The sequence below is a fragment of the Gadus morhua genome, chromosome 20 (assembly GCF_902167405.1).
Source record: "Gadus morhua chromosome 20, gadMor3.0, whole genome shotgun sequence".
Classification (NCBI taxonomy): Eukaryota; Metazoa; Chordata; class Actinopteri; order Gadiformes; family Gadidae; genus Gadus; species Gadus morhua.
Genome location: NC_044067.1, coordinates 24,447,405 through 24,468,361, shown reverse-complemented (window position 1 = coordinate 24,468,361; position 20,957 = coordinate 24,447,405). Strand labels below are relative to the sequence as shown.

The 20,957-nt window shown below is 48.6% G+C and overlaps 2 protein-coding genes across 4 annotated transcripts in view; one reads left to right on the top strand and one right to left on the bottom strand.

Moving 5' to 3' along the window:
• LOC115532889 (SWI/SNF related, matrix associated, actin dependent regulator of chromatin, subfamily a-like 1) overlaps positions 1-1,099 on the top strand; it is a 30,705-nt gene extending 29,606 nt beyond the window's left edge. The window contains exon 16 of one of the 3 annotated variants that reach the window (XM_030342905.1): positions 790-1,099. In XM_030342905.1, coding sequence (XP_030198765.1) covers positions 790-1,050 — 261 coding nt within the window. In that variant the 3' untranslated portion in view covers positions 1,051-1,099. The remainder of the gene's footprint in view (positions 1-789) is intronic. The other 2 variants (XM_030342907.1, XM_030342908.1) reach the window with 2 other exon arrangements.
• Positions 182-15,868, bottom strand: nme9 (NME/NM23 family member 9). Its single transcript, XM_030342912.1, has 17 exons — positions 15,731-15,868; positions 15,560-15,617; positions 15,294-15,397; positions 14,828-14,899; positions 14,541-14,657; positions 11,662-11,770; positions 10,743-10,825; positions 9,191-9,283; positions 7,937-8,094; positions 7,388-7,572; positions 6,208-6,352; positions 6,021-6,128; positions 5,278-5,429; positions 4,782-4,926; positions 3,808-4,058; positions 3,370-3,705; positions 182-3,094 (listed from the first exon to the last, which is right to left on the bottom strand). The coding sequence occupies exons 1-17, from the start codon at positions 15,761-15,763 to the stop codon at positions 3,033-3,035; spliced, it is 2,211 nt and encodes a 736-aa protein (XP_030198772.1). The 5' UTR covers positions 15,764-15,868; the 3' UTR covers positions 182-3,032.
• Positions 15,869-20,957: the final 5,089 nt, after the last annotated feature.

Sequence of the window (20,957 nt, the reverse complement as noted above, 5' to 3'; positions counted from 1 at the left end):
CCGGGTCTCCGCTCCCGGCGCCGGTCATCATCGATGGCTCCTCCGCTCGGGGCCCGTGCAATCTCCGGCACGGCTCCGACAACGGTTTACAACTGTCCAGTTTTCACTAAGCTACCTACTATAGCTCAATAAACTCCCCACTGGAAGGGTTTCAGGATAAGTACGGCGGATACAACTCGAGTAACTTTATGGACTTTTATTGCACTCACACAAACAATAAGCACCCACGCGCTAGGTAGCCTGACTACCAAGTGCGCTAGCCCCTCAAGTTGACAATAACTGTTAGTTAGACAGATAGATAGGTTGTAAACCTGCGACGAAAACACAAACACAAAACCCAGAATTAAACAATGAAATTATACAAACATTCCCGTGACATTAATTCTTGATTTCAGTTACTAGCATGCTAGTTTATAATCACTCACCGGCAAGGCGTACTAGTCCTGACCATCAACTGTATAAAATGCGTCCTAAAGGTGTGGCCACCTGTGCACTGGGACTAATCACGCATACACAGACACACAGTATGGAGATCAGGAAGGACAATAAACAAACCTGTAATCTGGTATAATTATAACATTTATAAAATACAACATAAAATATGCCTGCATTTGGAATAAGGTGGTAAATGTTGGTACTAATTTCCTCAAATACCCTAGAACGTAATTATAACATCTATCACTTCCAATATATAATAAAGTAACAGTAACACTTACTGGGAAGTTCTACATTACTGTTCATTATCCCTCAGTAGTTAACTGGGGTGTAACAGTTCAGTCCCATGTGTAGGCCACCCATTGTGTTTGTGGGTCCAGGACCGGCAGCAGAGGACCATCACAGACATGTTTCAGAGGTCCTTCACTGAGGGGGACGGTTGGGACGAGGAGCTGCTGCTGGAGGCGGTGGAGGACTGTGAGGACAGAGCATCAGAGCCCCCCCCCAGCCTCGAAGACGCCCAGAGCCCCAGCAAGAGGCGGCGTGTCCAACAATAATTCAGATGGAAATAGAAACACTGGTCGACTGTACCATGTATCATGTCTGTTGGATTAGTATATGTTGTATATAAGTAACACAATAAACTTTATATTTTTTAAAATAACGAACGAGTCTTCAGTGCATCTCTCTTGGTTGCCATAGTGATAGAGGATGCTCTGAGCGGAGGGCAGATTCAGCTGAGCCTGTAGTTAATAGTCCAGTTAATGGAGTTAGAGGAAACCAGGTTTTGGAAGCAAACCTCAGTAATTGGTGTGATGCATTTATGTGTAGAGGTTTCAGTTCTTCTGAGGACCCCTATTTTAAACTGACAAACTCAGTCCACAAACTCCACCATCAGGGCTCGCTTGGGCTGGTCCAACTGGGCAGCTGAGGACTGGCTGCCCTACTCTACTCCATCTGGTCACCCCCACCCCCACCCCAGCCAGCACAGGACCAGACCCCCCAGTCAGCCCAGGGGTCCCTGCCTTCAGAACCAGACCCCAAAGCCAGCCAGGCAGGGAACCCCCCAGGAGGGGGGGGGAGGGGATGGAGTTCCCTGAAGAGGAACTGAAGACCACAGCGTTGAAAAATGGTTAATTTTATTAGAGTGGGACGTTGCTCCATTAACACTAGAAACGCCGGGCCGTTTTTACTTACTACTAGCGCCACAAGAGGGGTCAAGTGACCCCTAAGTCATTTGAATGGGAGGCTGTGCATTTGCATATAATGATCACTAGGTGGCGCCAACGAGCTATTACCGCACGAGCGCCACATGTGTGTGTGTGTGTCACAAGCCTAGTCCTCAAGATTTTGTCAAATGTACATATATGAAGTACAAACAGCCTATATTTTCACTAAGGGTTTAAGATTAAATGATGCAAATAAAGTAATTAAATTAATTGAGATGCCTATATTGTTATTGTGGATATTTTGTCAAAATCACTCCATTCCATCAACTTTATGAACCAGCAGTTGGCTGAGTGGTTTAGCGTCTGCCCTGCGATACGGGTTACTAGAGTTCGTGTCCTGGGTACGTCATCCAATTCTTGCCGTCGGCTTATTTTTGTAATTTCCTTTATATCAGAGAAATTAGGCTTAATTTACTTTTTATGTAATAAATATGTCTTGAGACTGCTGTCCCGAAAGACATTTATTTTTCATCCAGTTCCTAGTTCATTCAAAGTCAGCAGTATTTTTTTGTTTTCTTTTTTTACTGACTTACTGAATGTCAATGTACTCTATACTCTAATACACTCATTTAAAACCCAAGTCACTTGGTTATTTGCAGTGTTGGGCAGTAACGCATTACAAAAGTAATGCATTACGGTAATGCATAGAGCTGGGACAACTAGTCTAAAAAAATCGTCGCCATGAATAATTTGTGTCGACACGTCGCCTTCCCCCCGCACTTATTTTTGTTGAAGCCCCGTTCTAAACAGCCTACTAGAAGAACCCTCACTCCAGTCCAGTGGTCGCGGTAAATATGCACCTGTCTGTCTGTCTGTCTGCCTGCCTGTCTGCCTGTCTGTCTGTCTGCCTGCCTAATATCTACCTATAGATATCAATCTTATTCACATCAGAATGTCCCCTTGCGACCTCTGCTGTCAAAGAAAGAGCACTGCATCCTTGGAAAAAAACAATTACATGGGAACACATAAAAAAATGCTTTATAATACCTTTCCCGGTCTGAATTTTTTTTTATGAACACAGGGTGGTACAACAGACATATTTAGGAAAAGTCAAGAAAGTAGGGATTTGGAACGTTATCGAGTGCAAAGATATATATTTTTTAAACTCACAGGGGTCATTTGACCCCTTCGACGGCTGTTCTAGTGTTAATGGTGAATGAACAGCATTTCTATAGCGCTTTTCTAACCAGTGGCCACTCAAAGCGCTTTACAATATTGCCTCACACAGGGCGACAGGACAGCCAACTCGTAATCAGGGTGAGGTGTCCCGCTCAGGGACACCTCGGCACTCAGTGAGGAGGAGCCGGGGATCAAACTAGCAACCTTCTGGTTACCAGCTAACCCGCTCTACTTCCTGAGCCACCTGCCTCAGCTGTTAAAACACTGCTCCTGGTTCTGCTGCTGGGCTTCAAGGACCCCTGGCTCATCACCTGGAGAGGACAGGAGTTGGAGCCTTTTCGCTTGATCTCATCTATTCAAATTTATATGTTGTGTCTTACAGCAATGTTTCTCCGATCAGTATTACATGATATGCATTTATATTGGTCCTCAATCTTACAAACTACATAAAGGGATACACATTTTGAACTGTCTTCTGCAGCAACCCATTTTAAGCCAAATTTCCAGAATAGGTGAGATACTGCTTTAAGATGAGCTGTAGTTCAGCAGGATATATTGAACCCTACAGACAATAAAACCTGTTCACCTGTCTCCTGCTGGGCAGGGCCCTCAGCCCCCTGCTGGTTAGGGGGCCCTGGGGGGGGGCCAGACCCCGGGACATGCCCCCCCTTAGCCCCATGCTGATCTGGGGCCCCTGAAGGGTAGCCCTCGGCACACTGCTGATCAGGGGCCCCTGAGGGGGGGCCCTCGGCCCCCTGCTGATCAGGGGCCCCTGAAGGGGGGCCCTTGGCACACTGCTGATCAGGGGTCCCTGAAGGGTGGCCCTCGGCACACTGCTGATCAGGGGCCCCTGAGGGGGGGACCTCAACACCTGACCCCGAGACACTCCCCTCTGCCTCTGTTACCGGCTCCTCTGCTTCTTCTAGATGAGAAATATAAATCATACTTTATTCATGTCACATAGGAATATCCATCACCTCGGGAGGGGGGGGGGGGGGGGGGGGGGGGGGGTCAGCAGGTCTACCTGGGGGGTCAGCAGGTCCAGAGAGCCCCGGGTCTGAGGAGAGGTCTCCCAACAGGCGGAGGATGTGCTCTTCGGCGTGCTGCTCGCTGGAGGAGCCATGCACGGCGGTGTGGATGAGGTCAGAGGAGAAGCGGGCCCTCAGGGAGCCGGGGGCCGACTCCCTGGCCTCCACCGGGTCCAAAGGGCCCATCAGGGCCATCCACTCCTCCACGGCATTCTCCTTGGTGAGCACCAGCAGCAGACAGGGGCCCCTGAGCCAGGCAGTGAAAGGGTCAAACATGCTGACTCACCCCCATCGTCGAGCCAAGTTGAATTTGTGTCGCCCATAAACACTTAAATACATCACTGAGTAAACACTAAGTGCCACTAGTAACTTACTAAACCCCAAGGTTCTCTGGTGGTAACTTAATAAACACTAAGGGTCTCTAGTGGTAACTTACTAAACCCTAAGGTCCTCTAGTGGTAACTTACTAAACAGTATGGTCCTCTAGTGGTAACTTACTAAACCCTAAGGTCCTCTAGTGGTAACTTACTAAACAGTAAGGTCCTCTAGGGTTCGAGTGTTATCCCTGTAGAATGCTGTACATTTCCCTGCAGCCTACAAAGTAGGAGAACTATTTGATTGTATCAATGTATTTCCCATTTGTTAGTTGATTAGCACTTGGCAGATATGTGATAGCTCAGCAGAGATCAGGAAACAGAGTTACCATAATGAGTGAGGGATTTAACTTCAGTAACGCAGGTTCCTTGACCAAGATGCACAAAGCACCAGGTCCGAGGCCGAATGAGGTGAGGTCTCCGTTTAGAAACGTATGAAGATGAAGAACCTCACCCGCCCGCTTCCTGAGGCGGCCCCACAAAATGGCTTTAAGATGCCGAGATTAAGTGTCAAAAGATGGCCAGCCGGCACTGGCAGACTGAGCAGACCTCCTAGTTGAGCTCGAGGGGGTCGTTGAGGATGGACGGACTCTCACCCACACAGGACCTCCAGGAGCGGGGTGAAGGCCGGCTGGCCCCGCTGCTCCTTGTACCAGTCCTCTGCCTCCTCCCTGCTCAGGACCGCCTCCTTCTCCCGGACCACAGAGAACCCTGCGGCCCTGACATCCTCCAGGATCTCCTCTGGGGGTCAAGGAGAGCAAATCCACTCGTTATTGGTCAGATATTAACGAGGAGTCGCTGGTGATTTAATGAAATGATTGAGTTTCAGGCTCCACAGTTACTTGATCCGAGCGGGATTCAGATGACGTATTGATTATGGGGAAATGATTGTATTGCAAATTATCAGCTTAACAGAAAACCGAATGAATGTAAATATATAATTATAGAAAACCCAAAACGAAATTTGCATTTACTTGACCTTCTTGACTTTGTACATCAAGGTAAGAAGGTTGAGGGAGTGAAGACATGACACACTGTGTCTACGCGGTCACTGCAGATCACAGGGTGGATAGGGAGCAGGGGGAGGCTGACCTCTGTGCTGCTGCAGGGCGCCCGGCGTGATGAGGGCCAGGGTGCGCTGGACGGGGAACAGCAGGTCGATCTCCCTTTGGGCCTCGTCTGCGCTGGCACTGCCGTGCAGCTGGTTCAGCGGCTCCGTCTCCACAGCGAACAGCGCTCTGAGGCTGGGGATGGGGTGGTGGAAACAAGACGACATGTCCGTAAAGACATCTCAGGAGGGGGGGCCATCTCGGGGGGTGGGGTGGGGTGGGGGGGGGATCTCAGGGGGGGCTGGCATCTCAGGGGGGAGCTAGCAGAGAGGTCTAGGAGAGGATTATGCTTGCTTCGAGACGGCGGAACCAAATGACAGTCAGAACATGAGTCGTTGATTGCTGCCTCCAGGCCTCCCCCGAACACCATGATCACAAACATGTGCAGAAAAAGGGGAAACCGCGATCTAGATTCATACCGTTGTGCCTGGGGTTTGATTCAGTGTAAGGGTTCAACGTATTTTCATCCCCCCAGAGAATTCAAGGGTGCCTTTACCTCCCAGGTGCTCCAGCTGTGGGTATTTGTGGGCTGGACAGGAGGTCCTCTCCCCAGGTCCCAGAACTCCTCCTGATAGACACAGTGTCTCTTTGACCCTACAGTGGCCCCTTCACCACTGAGAGCCTCTCTAAGCCTACAGGGGCCCCTTCACCACTGAGAGCCTCTCTGAGCCTACAGTGGCCCCTTCACCACTGAGAGCCTCCCTGACCCTACAGGGGCCCCCTCACCAGTTTGGGTCCTCCTTCCTGGCCTGGGTGAGGTCCGCCGGTCCCAGGAGGGCCCTCCAGGTCTGGATGGCGTGGTCTCGGACCAGGACCAGGGCAAGGGCCGGCCCGCTGCAGACACACACAGGCGTTAAGACCTCCTCTGGGGGCTTGGTCAGGAGGTTGGGGAGGGGCGGGGGCGGGGAGTCACCTGGTCATGCTGATCTGCAGGGCGGGGTAGGGCTCCTCGTCGGCATGGTGACGGTAGAACAGTCTCACCTGGTCCTCTGTCATGGTCAGCTCCCTCCGCAGGGCCACCCTGAAGCCTGCAGCACCGACCCGGGACAGGAGCTCTTCTACAGAGACCTCTTCTCATCAGCTCATTCATTAGAGATATTACAGATTGTGAAAAGCGAGGGTCGCATTTCCCCATATGCTACCATTTAGCCATTTACCTTTTGCATGCACACATAGCAACGCACTACAAACAACCACGCACCACAGTTTAATACACTCCATTTATTTACAAACATGCTAGATAATTCACACATACATGTGTTTGTCAACTACCCTTCTTCCTGTCCATCCGGCAAACTGGTCCATGGGGAACGCGTGCCGCATGGGAACCAGGGCTTTATTTTCTGTTCCAGGACAGTTCATTTGGTTTGCTAATGGCGGGGGTGGTGAGGTAGCGTTTGTACTTTGAGTGTCGTTATGGTTGGTGTGATTTATTTATCAAAGACTGTGTTGTGGGTGTGTGTGTGTGTGTGTATATATTGGTATGCATCGTTTGATGAACATATAGTGTTGGGGCTATTGTTTTGTGGTGTTTGATTGATCATGTGATATTGATGTGTCACCTATCCCAGTGGTTTCTCCCAATCAGCCCTGATTGGTAGGCCTATTTAATGGGGAGACATGGGAGGGGAAAAAGGTTGGGCATTTGAAATACAACAGCTTGCCGAGAGGCTGTATTCTTTTGTTTCATCTTTTTGTACTTTTTGGGCACTGTAAATAAACCGGCACCATTTTTGCAACCTTCAACTTTCTGAGCCGACCCCTGCTTTTTGACCAACTGACTCCTTGGTTGCGTCCCGTCCCGCATGTGAGTTGGGGGTTCAATACCTCTTTCTCACACAGATATTGTGCATATATTATACCATATATTTCGTCTGGCTGCATCTTAAATGATGACCACAGTGCAAACATTCAAGTGGAGCAAAAAAAACGGAGACACGTGTGTGTGTGTGTGTGTGTGTGTGTGTGTGTGTGTGTGTGTGTGTGTGTGTGTGTGTGTGTGTGTGTGTGTGTGTGTGTGTGTGTGTGTGTGTGTGTGTGTGTGTGTGTGCGCGCATGACTCCTTCCCCCTGCTGAGTGTTTGTTGGCCTCACCTCTGCGGTCCCTGGCGGCGGCGGGGCGGAGCAGTGCCAGCGTCCGCTCCCCGCGCCCTTCCTGCCCCGCCCCGGCCAGGCTGAAGTGGGGGAGGAGGAGGGCCAGCTCCCTGCCGGCCTGGAGGCGGTCCGTGCTGCCGTGCACAGCGTTGAGCGGCGTCCGCGTGCCGTACCACGCCCGCAAGCTGAGGGGGAGGGGGGGCAGATGGTGTCTCTACAGGAGGCCACAGAGCTCAGAAGAAGGAGAGGAACAGGACCGGGGGGCCGTCATGTGTGTTTGTGTGTGTGTGGTGCCCGGCCCTCGTGTGGGTCTGAGGACGACAGTCAGCGCTGTTCCCTCATAAGACATAGGTTTCAGTCTGTTTCCTGTGGGCTGTGAGTCTGTCTGCTCGCTGTCCATGTGGTGTGAATGTAGTGTAGATCTACATGAAGAGGTATGATGAATCTAAAGCTAAATGTTGAGTGTGTATGCTTCAGCTCATCATGGTGATAGTGAATGCCTGCTGGCGTCAGAGGGCCTGCCGGCTGCGAGGGAGATGGAAAAATAACCTGTGTGGTTTGTCCCTTTTGGCTTCCTCTACGTCAGTGGGCCCCATGAAGTCCAGCCAGGCCTGGACCACGTTGGCTGGCCCCGGTCCCGCCCGAGACAGCACCAGGATGTGGGAGGGGCCACTGGACATGAACCGCACCAACTCCTCGAAGTATGGCTGAAGCCACAGCATACACACAATACACAAAAAAATACACACACAATACACACACATAGACACACATATGTTAATTACCCCGTTAATAAATACACACAAAATACAGAGATACATAGCGAGGAAGACATAGCGGGCAGGATAGTGGAGTATAGGGGTAAGGTAAAGCATCCTTATACTGTCGAACCCCTACCTGCTCCTTAATGACCTGTCTCTGTACTGTCTAACCTCTACCTGCTCCTTAATGACCTGTCTCTGTACTGTCTAACCCCTACCTGCTCCTTAATGACCTGTCTCTGTACTGTCTAACCTCTACCTGCTCCTTAATGACCTGTCTCTGTACTGTCTAACCTCTACCTGCTCCTTAATGACCTGTTTCTGTACTGTCTAACCTCTACCTGCTCCTTAATGACCTGTCTAATGACCTGTCTAATGACCTGTGTCTGTACTGTCTAACCCCTACCTGCAGCTTAATGACCTGTCTCTTTACTGTCTAACCCCTACCTGCTCCTTAATGACCGGTCTCTGTACCGTCTAACCCTTACCTGCTCCTTATTATCATGGAACTGAATCTCCTGTTAAGTTCATCAAGGAGAAGAGTTGGATCCCCTGCTTGACACATAAAAACCCAAATATGAATGCAGACCTGAATGCTGCAACATTTGATCACCTATTTGATATTTCTTAATCTCTAATAATTTCCTCTCCTAATGAACACATGGGGAGCGCCAATATAAGCTGCTTACAAAGCAGCTATCTCTCAGCCCGCAGCAGAGAAGCTTCAGTGATTTGGGAGATTTTGCAACAAAAGAGGAAAAAGTGCAGCGTTTTAAACTTTTCATGGTTGGCAGCAAACAGCAGGTCTGTCCCTTCAACAAGGACTGTGTGTGTGTGTGTGTGTGTGTGTGTGTGTGTGTGTGTGTGTGTGTGTGTGTGTGTGTGTGTGTGTGTGTGTGTGTGTGTGTGTGTGTGTGTGTGTGTGTGTGTGTGTCTACAGTGCAGCCAAGTGGCATGATCTAGAAACTAGTAAATGTTTTTGTTCGTTTGACCATGTGGCTCTGTCTCTCTGTCTCTGTCTCTCTCACATTCACACACGCACCTCTGCCTCCTGGGGGCGGTATAGCTCCTGCACCACCTGCTCGCCCAGCGCTCGCTCCTCCTGGGCCAGGATCTGGAAGCCAGCGTCTCGGATCTACAGAGAACACACAGCATAAAGGCTATATTCCACCGGAGGCGTACGCGCCGCGGGACGGCTGCGCCGCGGTCACGCTGCTGATCGCTTCCACTATAATCAATGAGACCATTTCCACCGGGCGCGCCGCGGAACGTTTCAGCAGCGTCCCAGGAGCGGCGTGCCGTGCCGCGCCGCGGCGCTATCTTTCCGTCCAATTCTATTTTTGCCGCGAGCCGCTGCTAAACCGCGTCAATTTCGACAGAGCAGGGCGAGCCGGGCAGGAAGTGAAAAGTAAAAGCCATAGAGCATCCGGTCAATTTTCAAAATAAAACACAATACTCAGCTCATGTAACTTCACATCAACATTACGTCATGACCGGTGGGTCTCAGAGGGTCGGCAACATTGACGACGAGAGACTCATTGTCGAAGTTCAGCAACATGAAGTCATTTATGTACCAAATCATCCTTTTTATAAGGAAAATGTCAGAAAGGACAAAGCGTGGCATTTAATTGCATTAGTTTTGGGAGTGGAAGGTGAGTACATTAGGTTTAGGATTATCGCGTGATCTCGTGATCTCGCGTGAATACTGGCTGGCTGGCTGGCTCGCAAGGCAGCGCTACGCTGCCGTTACGCGCCCGGTAGGAATGGACGCAGGGCAGAGGACGCAGCCGTTCCGCGGCGCAGCCGTTCCGCGGCGCGTACGCGTCCGGTGGGATTCCGGTGTAAGAAAGAGACAGGCAGACAGACAGCATGAGCAGAGAGACAGCATGAGTAGAGAGACAGGCAGACACACAGCATGAGTAGAGAGACATACATACAGGCAGAGAGACAGGCAGACAGACAGCATGAACAAAGAGACAGGCAGACTGAGAGAGAGACAGAGAGAGAGACGGAGAGAGAGACAGAAAGAGACAGGCAGAGAGCGAGAGAGAGAGAGAGAGACAGAGAGAAACACAGTCACAATCAGAAACACTGAACCTCTGAACAGTTGCCACCTCCACCTACTCCCTGCTCCCCCACTCATACAATTCACTTCATAGATATATTTGCACAATTTTAAAAACTTTTAACTTATCCTTAGCATTTATTTTTAACTTATTCTCTATTCACACTTAAACTTCTGCTAGCCCTTCTACTGTACTCTAATTGTTGAATGTTAATGTTATGTTATATTGTTATAATGTCATAGTGCTACAGAGATATATGTTGTTTTTTAAATTGTTGTATGTTAATGTTACATTTTATATGTTTTATTGTCATAGTGTTATAGAGTTTTATGTTATATGTATGACGTATACTGCGTAGATGAATGATGCTTGCCAAGTCGTAAGAATTTTGCTGTGCTGAAGCAATTTGGTACATGCAACAATAAACACACTTTGACTTTGACTTTGAGAAGGACAGAGAGACAGAGACACACATTGAAACAGGGTGGGAGGGGGGGGTGAGAGATGAAGAGGCTCCTCTTTGTTTACCTTCGTAATGATCTCCTCTGCATTGCCGGTAGCAAATGCATCTGGTTTGAGGATGGCCAGGGTGAAGCCCTCGCTGGGAGGGACTAAGGGAGAGGGAGCAGATCCGTCAACCTAAACTACTCATATGTCAGAAATTATACAACGGGGGACCTAAATCCAGCGATCTGATTGGTTCCCAACTGTTGTATAATGAGCGTATACATAACTGCTATGACGCCTGATGATTTTGTGAAAGTTTGCATATCACTCCGCGCCTGGAAGTAGAAACAGTTACAAAGTAAAACATATGTTGGATGATGGAGAGCGTGTAAATGTTGTAACCCCGGGAGTAAGCAAGGCGATGGAGAGACTAACGAAAGCTTAGGCACACGGCGAGTGAACTGCTCCATAGGATAAATTGCCGGCGAACCGCTCTATCGGAGCCTTCTCTCGGAGGGACGCTAAAGTGTGTTGCATAGCGACCGTCGATGCATAGCGGCAGACAGGAGGGACTACTTTTTTGTATTCTTTAATCAAACGGCTATTTTGACTTTCTTGGTTTCTTTTTAAATGTAGTGTGTCTATGACTTTCGTTTCGCCATAATAGTAACCGTTGTATAAAAGCAATAGATCACTTCAGTCAGTGGCATGTGCTCATTATACCACTGTGAAGGGGGTTGCCGGCCCTCCGCTGCGCGTCGGGGCCGGACAACACCCCTTAACAGTGGTATAATGAGCACATACCACAGCCTGGCGTGATCTATTGCTTAAATATACAATGACCATCAGGAGGAAGAGGAGGAGAATGAGGAAGGATGATGATGACGATGATGATAAATAGACACATAAGGTAAAATCCAATCTAATCAGCATCAGCTAAGGCAGCTTCTACCCAGACGGACGCTCAGAGAATAGAGGAGGTTGTTTTGTCCCTTCTTACCGAGCATGCTTTCATCATGGAGAAGCTTGATGCCGTCCCCGTGTTCTTCCTCCTCCTCCTCCTCCTCCTCCTCCTCCTCCTCCTCCTCCACCAGACCGTCATCTTCTACCTGGAGACAATGATTAAAGCCTTAGTATGCTCTTCCTGGTGTGTGTGTGTGTGTGTGTGTGTGTGTGTGTGTGTGTGTGTGTGTGTGTGTGTTTGTGTGTGCGTTTCAGTGTGTTTGTGTGTGTGTGTGTGTGTGCGTTTCAGTGTATGTGTGCGTTTCAGTGTTTGTGTGTGTGTGTGTGCATTTCAGTGTGTGTGTTTATGTGTTTGTATGAGTTTCAGTGTGTGTGTGTACGTGTGTGGGTTTCAGTGTGTTTGTGTGTGTGTGTGTGTGTGTGAGTGTGCGTCTAAGTGTATGTGTCTGTGTTTCAATGTGTGTGTGTGTGTGTGTGTGTGTGCGTTTCAGTGTGCGTGTGTGCATTTCAGTGTGTGTGTGTGTGTGTGTGTTTCAATGTGTGTGTGTGTGCATTTCAGTGTGTGTGTGTGTGTGTGTGTGTGTGCGTTTCAGTGTGTGTGTGTGTGTGCGTTTCAATGTGTGTGTGTGTGTGTGTGCGTTTCAGTGTGTGTGTGTGTGTGTGTGTGTGCGTTTTAGTGGGAGTGTGTGTGTGTGTGTGTGTTTCAGTGTGTGTCAGTGAATGTGTGTGTGCATTTCAGTGTGTGTGTGTGTATGGGTGTGTGTGTGCGCACATCAGTGTGTGTGTGTGCGCACATCAGTGTGTGTGTGCATGCGTGTGCGTTTCAGTGCGTGTGTGTGTGTGCGCTTCAGTGTGTGTGCGTGCGTGTGCGCTTCAGTGTGTGTGTCTGTGTGTGTACTTCAGTGTGTGTGTGTGTGCGTGCGTGCGTGCTTCAGTGCGTGTTGTGGCATCCCGCCACTTAAACCTCGGCCCGGACCAGCCCGAGGGTTGGTCCTTGATGGCCTATACTACCGTCACCCACCAGCCGGCGACGGAGAGCACCTGCCGAACCCCAATCAGCGGTATGAGAGATACCTGGCTGGACAGCCAGGGAGACGCTTTAAAAGGAGCAGGAGGACTGACATTAGGGACACGGGAGCAAGGAAGAAGGTAGCGCTCTGGTCCGCGAGAGACTAGAGGCCCACGGAGTTCCTAGAGACCGCGTTTACTTTGCTTGTCTCAGATGTACGCAATAAATGCCGTGATCGACTTAGACCCTTGCTGCCAAGCGTGATTTGTACGTGGAACCCGGCTCATTCAAGGAGCGGGTTGCCACATATGGTGGAGGATGCGGGCATGAAGAACCCACTACAACCCCCACGGTAAAAAAAACCACCCATCCGGATTGCAGAACCCGGACGGGACAGACGCCGCCACCGCGAGAGACGCCGCCGCCGCCGTGAGAGACGCCGCCGCCGCCGCCGCGAGAGACGCCGCCGCCGCCGCGAGAGACGCCGCCGCCGCCACGAGAGACGCCGCCGCGAGAGACGCCGCCGCCGCCGCAAGGGACGCCGCCGCCGCCGCAAGGGACGCCGCCGCCGCCGCAATGGACGCCGCTGCCGCCGGCGCCGCAGCGGGATACAAGGCCGCAGCGGGAGACGAGGCCGCAGCGCAAGACCGGGACGGGACGTTGCCGTCGGCCTACGCGGACGTGGGGACGAGCCGGCCCTGCATGCTGGCGACCTGTTGGGCGCAGGGGACGTCCGGGAGCCCGACCGTACCAGCGCGGGTCATGGAAAAGGACACGCAGGCTGCTGGACACCGGTAGCGTGGTCACCCTCCTCCGCCCCGACTTGGCGGGAGGAAGGGAGGGGGGACCCATGGAGGTGGCCTGCGTGCACGGGGGGACCCGGACCTACGAGACCTGCCACTTGGTCATCCGGGCCCCACACAGGGTGTTCACGGCTCAGGCGGGGATTGTACCCAACCTCCCGGTGCCGCTCCTGATTGGGAGGGATTGCCCGATATTTCGCCGGCTTTGGGACCCGGCACGAGAATCCTGGGGCAGGAGTGATGCGGTCGCCGTCGCGGCAAGAGATGCGGTCGCCGTCGCGGCAAGAGATGCGGTCGCCGTCGCGGCAAGAGATGCGGTCACCGTCGCGGCAAGGGATGCGGCCGTCGCCGCTGCAAGGGATGCGGCCGTCGCCGCGGCAGGAGATGCGGTCGTTGACGCTGCGAGAGATGCTGCCGCCGTCGCTGCGAGAGATGCGGCCGCCGCCGCCGCCGCGAGGGACGCAGCCGCCGCCGCAGGAGACGCCCTGTCACGACGAGATACCTGCCTGGGCGGGTCCTCTGTCTATCCGAGGCTTGGACGAAGGGTGGAGGAGTGTGGCATCCCGCCCCGTAAACCTCGGCCCGGGCGGGTCGGAGGTGTAGTCGTGGACGGCGTATACCGCCGCCACCCACTATCCGTCTACCCGAGGCTTGGACAAAGGGTGGAGGAGTGTGGCATCCCGCCACTTAAACCTCGGCCCGGACCAGCCCGAGGGTTGGTCCTGGATGGCCTATACTACTGTCACCCACCAGCCGGCGAAGGAGAGCACCTGCCAAACCCCTATCAGCGGTATGAGAGACACCTGGCTGGACAGCCAGGGAGACGCTTTAAAAGGAGCAGGAGGACTGACATTAGGGACACGGGAGCAAGGAAGAAGGTAGCGCTCTGGTCTGCGAGAGACTAGAGGCCCACGGAGGCCCTAGAGACCGCGTTTACTTTGCTTGTCTCAGATGTACACAATAAATGCCGTGATCGACTTAATCCCTTGCTGCCAAGCGTGATTTGTACGTGGAACCCGGCTCATTCAAGGGTTGCCACAGTGTGTGTACTTCAGTGTGTGTGGTTGTGTGTGTGTGTGTGTGTGTGTGTGTGTGTCTCCCCACCGTCCTCCTCGCCCCTCCTTGCTCCATCACCAGTTTCTCCTTGGCCAGCTCCTCCAGCACCCTCCTCTGCAGCAGGGGCGCATTGGCTCCCCGTAGGACCCCCACCAGCTGGCCCCCCTACCCACAGCCAGGGTTAGCGTGCTAACAACAACCAGGGTTAGCTCTGGTGCTAACGACAGCCAGGGTTAGTTTGCGTGCTAACGGCACTACAGGACCAAAAATAGACACTCATTGACGCTCTTGCACTACAGAGCTAAGTGGACCAACACATACACACGCACACATACCCCGAAGAACAGGAAGGTGGGCTCACAACGCCCCCGGTACTTCTCCAGAGCCTCCATACTGTCTGCCTCGGCCTGCAGAGCACAAACACACACACACATACACACACACGCATGCATGCATGCACACGCACAAACACACACACACACATATAATATGATAATAAAAATTACTCATATTGTGCTTTTCAAAACCCCCGCAGCGCTGTACATGCTGAGAGTGACCCCTCTCTCAGACTCCCCCACAGAGTGCAGCACCCTTGGGTGATTCAGTCAGCCAGCAGGTGCCCCACACTGGGTCACCCTCCGCCTCGGGGTCACCCCCCACACCCGGGTCACCCCCCCCACACCGGGGTCATCCCCCTCACACCGGGGTCGCCCCCCCACAGCGCGGTCAGGCATGCTGCATATACTTTTAGAATGTTCAACTCTTTCTACCACAACATCCCCTTCCAAGCCAGTGTCTTACTGTGGCAAAATGCAGCAGGTCTTCGCCCAGCTCGTTCTTGATCTTCCGCAGGAGGCTGACCACGGCTTTGCAGGGACCACACCACTGCTGGTACACATCGATCACTACACGGGGAAATACCAGAGGAAGCGTCAGATTTTAAAACATTGTGCTGCAGTTCGCATCAGTGCCAGAGGGGGGCAGCAGCGCTTTAATTAACACTAATGCGTACAGTCCTCTGCAGTTCAGTGTTGTCGATAGTCCTTAGATAGTAAACTTGTTCCTACCTGTTAAACCTTTTGTCGCAAGCATTTCATCCCATTGCTCTTGGATTGTGATGGGTGTCTGAGAGGGACATGGATCAATGGATACGTAGCCTACACATTTAGCTCTATAAAACCGACAGAGGGAAAAATAATTCAATCAACGCTAAAATCTAAGCGGGTTATTTAACCAACCTGGAGGCTCACTTCTTTCTTTTTGGCTGCCATTTGAAAAGCACATCAAATTAAATCTGAGTGAAATGACTGCCTTCTATCAGTCCCCCAAAGGGAGGATGCAAATACAAATGATCCAGGGTCACAAGCCCTTGTTGGTATTCTGTTGCCAAGCAATGAGGTTTCCTCCTCTGTCAGGGGTCCATTCCATCCCTAGAGGGCGCTGATGGACATGCAGACATTTATTCACGGAGTAAAAGATCGAGCCCCTTATTTACCGGCGACTCAATCGAGGAGCCTAGAAAACGTGTAGTGCTTATGGAAATTGTGTTTAGTATTTCAGAAAATGGGAAATCGTGTATCAAAATCCCATAACAAAGGACATAGTCTAGACCAGGGGTCACCAACACGGTGACCATATGAGGCGCCCGCCGGCCTGTTCTGAAAATAGCACAGCTATTTTAAGTCATTGTTGATAATTATTGGGAGAAATCATTAACATGATCAGTGTCTTCACATAGATGAGTATCATTAATAAATATTAACAATATATAACTAAAGGCAAACTGAGCAAATGTGTAATTTCAGAAGAGTGTATCAAACTGGGTGCCCTTCGTATGACTCAGTAGGCTACCCATGAAGTAGCTCTCAGGTTAAAAAAGGTTTGTGACTCCTGGTCTAGACAAAGTGGACCATATATTCCCCTGCCCTGAGAAAATAAATGCACTTAAATCAGGATAGCTACCTTTCTTAGGGTCTTTTCAGGATGGGAATCAAATATCATGACTTTCCATACAGCCTGCCGAACTTCTGATGAGGATGATTTGGACATTATGTTGATTATAATTATAGTTGTTGTTATTTAGCGTTTAAGAAATATGATAAGCTACGGGAAGGATTCAGGAAAAATGCACCAGCCTTTTATTAGTATCTGGCCTGAGTTTAAATCCCCTGGACTCCATTCGGTCAAATACATTTATTTGTAACTTTCACAGGCAGTCTACCGCAATTATGTTGGCAGCCTGTAATCTGAGTTAGGAATGATATGGAGACTATTATAGCATCTAGAACCTATGATGCTGCCTATTCCCGCTTGGATCTGAACATCTTTACTCTGGCTCAGCCCGGGAGAGCTTTCTATTTGATTGTGAAATAGGTCTGGTAAAATGTATGCTATTCCTCCACATGCATTTCGATTGCTCCTCCAAACTCCACAGGTATTGTATCCTCATTACATCTCTACCCGGAAAGGGAGAACTAATTGGACAATTAAAGTAATTTTGAGCAAAGGACAAATAACATAAAATAGTTTATATTCGGTTGTTGGATAAAATTGTGAGAAGCCTAGATAGTGTGTGTGTGTGTGTGTGTGTGTGTGTGTGTGTGTGTGTGTGTGTGTGTGTGTGTGTGTGTGTGTGTGTGTGTGTGTGTTTGTGTGTGCACGCGCATCTTTTTGTGTGTGTGTCTCAGTTTTTCTGTATACGGTGTAGGTTTGCTAAGGAGGTGGTAGGTGTCTAACATGGTGTGTAACTTATGGCTCTAGAGTTATGTGGTGAGAAACTGAGAACATATAAATATAAACCACCCAATAAGGTAGTATCTGTTAAAGATAATGTGAAACCATGCTGGGTTAAACATGTGAGAGGACACCAGGGCCCCGTTTCCCGAAAGCATCGTTAGCCTAAGTGGATCTTGAAGTGCGTCGGACGAGCATCGTACAGTTTTCAGACCGTTTCCCGAAAGCATCGTTGGTAACGAACGTCGTGAAAACGCTCGTAGCTAACGAGTGCTCCAGGGTACTCGTAGGACGCTATAAGCATCGTTAGCCTACTATATATGAAGGTATTATTGTAGCAAAAGTCTTTAGCACCTGTAACTGCAGAATTTGAATGCATACACTAAAGTCACAGTAAATTTGAAGTTGTATATATTTATTTTGCATGTACTCTAAAGTCACAAATGTGTAACAGTACATTTGTAGTCGTAAAAAATAAATAGTATATTTTTTATACCATTGTAAACACAAAATAGGGTCTACGAGTACGCAAATCTGTGTTACAGGTGCACAAATCCTTTTGCTACAATTATTGCAGCGCAGTTGGTGCAAAACACATTCGCACACCCGTGTTTCATAATCTGAGAACATGCCCGAAGAGATGTGCATTCGTAAACCCAAATTTGAACTAATGCATCAGAAGTTGCACATCTGTGAAAAATGTCCTCACAAATAAAATGATAAAGAACGCTATGTTAATTCAGCATTTTAATGAGCGAGCACAAATCCATTTTACAACTGCTCGAATCTGCTCTTGCAAGTCTCAGCTGTGGGTTTTTTTGCAGGTTGTTTTGCACCACGTCTAGGTGGTAAATGTGTAGCAAAAGTATTCGTATCCGTAGATGCCAGATCGTCCGCGAGCGGGACAAAATAGTCCCGCCCATAATTTCCTAATCCAATGAAAATCGCCGGCAGGGATGCATTTCTCAAATTACACTGGGACCCACTGCGCGCCAGCCATGGAGCTATAAGGCAAGGCAAGGCAAGGCAACTTTATTTATATAGCACTTTTCATACACAAGGCAGACTCAAAGTGCTTCACATATAAACATTGTCATACAATAAAATAAAATAATAGATAAGTAAAAGAAAACATATGCAAGAAATGAGTAAAATAGAAAGTGCAATGTATTTAAGAGAAAATTAAATTGAAAGTTAAAAAGGCTTTTTAGTAAGTAAAAAGTTAAAAAGGCATTTTAGTAAAATAAAGGTAGTATTAAAATAGAAAATAGAGGCAAAGTTAAAAAGCTTTTTAGAAAGTGCAATGTATTTAAGATTTTAGCAGAAGGCTATAGCAAACATAAAAGTCTTCAGTCTTGTTTTAAAGGTGCTCAGAGTTGGGGCAAGTCTTAAATCCTCTGGGAGTTTATTCCAGCTATTTGTTGCATAGTAACTAAATCCTGCTTTCCCATGTTTTGTGTTTACTCTGGGGATAATTAACAGATTGGTATCAGAGGATCTTAGTGGTCTAGAAGGCTGATGTAGTGGAAGCATATCAGTTAAATATTTTGGGCCTAAACCATTTAGGGATTTATAGGTTAGCAACATGATTTTAAAATCAATTCTCTGACCTACAGGAAGCCAATGTAACGATTTCAGAATTGGTGTAATATGATCAAATTTTTTGGTCTTTGTTAGAACTCTAGCAGCAGCATTCTGAACAAGCTGAAGCTTCCTCAGAGTTTGTTTTGGGAGACCTGTGAGGAGACCATTGCAGTAATCAAGCTTACTAGTGATAAAGGCATGTACAAGTTTTTGTAACTCTTCGGTGGACATGAGCCCTCTAAGTCTTGCTACATTTTTAAGGTGATAATATGCCGATTTTGTAACTGATTTGATGTGACTGTCAAAATGTAAATCTGAATCCATGATAACCCCTAGATTTCTGGCTTTGATTGAGGTTTTCAGGGACAGAGAGTGAAGGTGTTGGGTTACTTTAAGCCTTTCCATTTTAGAACCAAATACAATTATCTCTGTTTTGTCCTCATTTAGTTGAAGGAAATGTCGGCACATCCATTCCTTCACTTGCTCAATGCACTGGCACAGCAGATCTATGGGCCGATAGTCATTTGGTGATAGCGATACATAGATTTGCGTGTCATCAGCATAGCAATGATGGTCAATATTGTTATTTTGCATGATTTGCCCTAGTGGGAGCATGTAGATGTTGAATAAAGAGGGTCCTAAGTTCGAACCTTGTGGGACTCCACATGTCACGTTGGTTGATTCTGATACAAAGTCGCCAATGGAAACAAAGTAGTTCCTATTTTGTAGGTAGGACCTGAACCAATTTAAGACAGTTCCTGAAAGCCCCACCCAGTTTTCTAACCTTTCCAGAAGTAATGTATGGTCTACAGTGTCGAATGCAGCACTGAGGTCAAGTAGCACTAGTATTGAGGTTTTGCCAGAGTCTGTATTAAGACGGATGTCGTTTACAACTTTAATAAGGGCGGTCTCAGTGCTGTGCAGGGGTCGAAATCCTGATTGGAAGGTGTCATAGCAACCAGTTGATGCCAGGAAGTGATTTAGTTGCTGGAGGACAACTTTCTCAATGATTTTACTTATGAAGGGTAGATTTGATATTGGTCTGTAGTTGTTAATAATAGAGGCATCTAGGCTCCGCTTTTTTAAAAGGGGTTTAATAACTGCAGTTTTCAAAGCTTTTGGGAACTTGCCTGACTGGAGAGAGTTGTTAACTATCTGCAATATGTCTACTGCTAGGCAGTCGAAAACATTCTTAAAGAGGTTGGTAGGTATAGTATCAAGGCAACAGGTGGATGGCTTTAGTTGTGTCACAGTTTCCACAAGATTTTGAGAGTCTATAACATCAAAGCATGCCATCCTTGCCACGTAATTTTTGCCTGAACAGGGTGGTAGTCCAACATTTTTGTTTGACGTGGAGATATTGATGGCGCGTCTGATACCTTCAATTTTTTCAATATAAAAAGCTGCAAACTCATTGCATTTCTGCGTGGAGTGGAGATCAGGTGGAATTTCTGTTGGGGGGTTGGTCAGTCTGTCAACAGTTGCAAATAGGGTTTTTGCATTATTAGTGTTGGTTTTAATGATATTGGAGAAAAATGTTTCTCTAGCATTTTTTAAGTCTAAATTGTAGGCACGGAGGCTCTCTTTATAGATATCATGGTGAATATGAAGTTTTGTTTTACGCCAGATGCGTTCAACCTTCCTGCATTCTTTTTTCTGTGCTGTTACAGAAGCAGCTTTTCTCCAGGGTGCCTTTTGCTTTCCAGAAATCGTTTTAACCTTATAAGGTGCAATGACATCTATGACTTTCAAAATTTTCAAATTAAAGTTTTCTACAAGATCATCAGCAGAACATGGGTTTAGAGGTGGTAGCAAGGAGATGGCCTTTTTAAAAAGTACATTAGAATCTTCATTGATATACCGTTTTTTGACAGTGTTTGATTTTTTCTGTATGTCGGGAATAAAAGATATGTTAAAGAAAACACAAAAGTGGTCAGACAAGGAAGGATCAGTCACAGAGAGATCAGAAACATTGAGGCCCTTTGTGATAACCAGGTCTAGAGTGTGCCCCTTACAATGAGTAGCCTCTTTCACATGTTGAGACAGTTCAAATGTGTCCAAAATGGTAAAAAGTTTTTTTGCACACTTGTCATTCAAATCATCAGTTTGAAAATTTAAGTCACCAGTTATAACTAGACAGTCAAATTC

Excerpts from the sequence above, each read along its gene's own strand:
- nme9 (XM_030342912.1), bottom strand. The coding sequence starts at position 15,763 with ATGGCAGCCAAAAAGAAAGAAGTGAGCCTCCAG. Across the intron at positions 9,284-10,742 it reads CAGAGGAGATCATTACGAAG|ATCCGAGACGCTGGCTTCCA; the intron begins GTAAACAAAGAG and ends TGTTCTCTGTAG. Across the intron at positions 5,430-6,020 it reads AGGAAGGAGGACCCAAACTG|CCTCAGAGCGCTGTTCGCTG; the intron begins GTGAGGGGGCCC and ends CCCCATCCCCAG.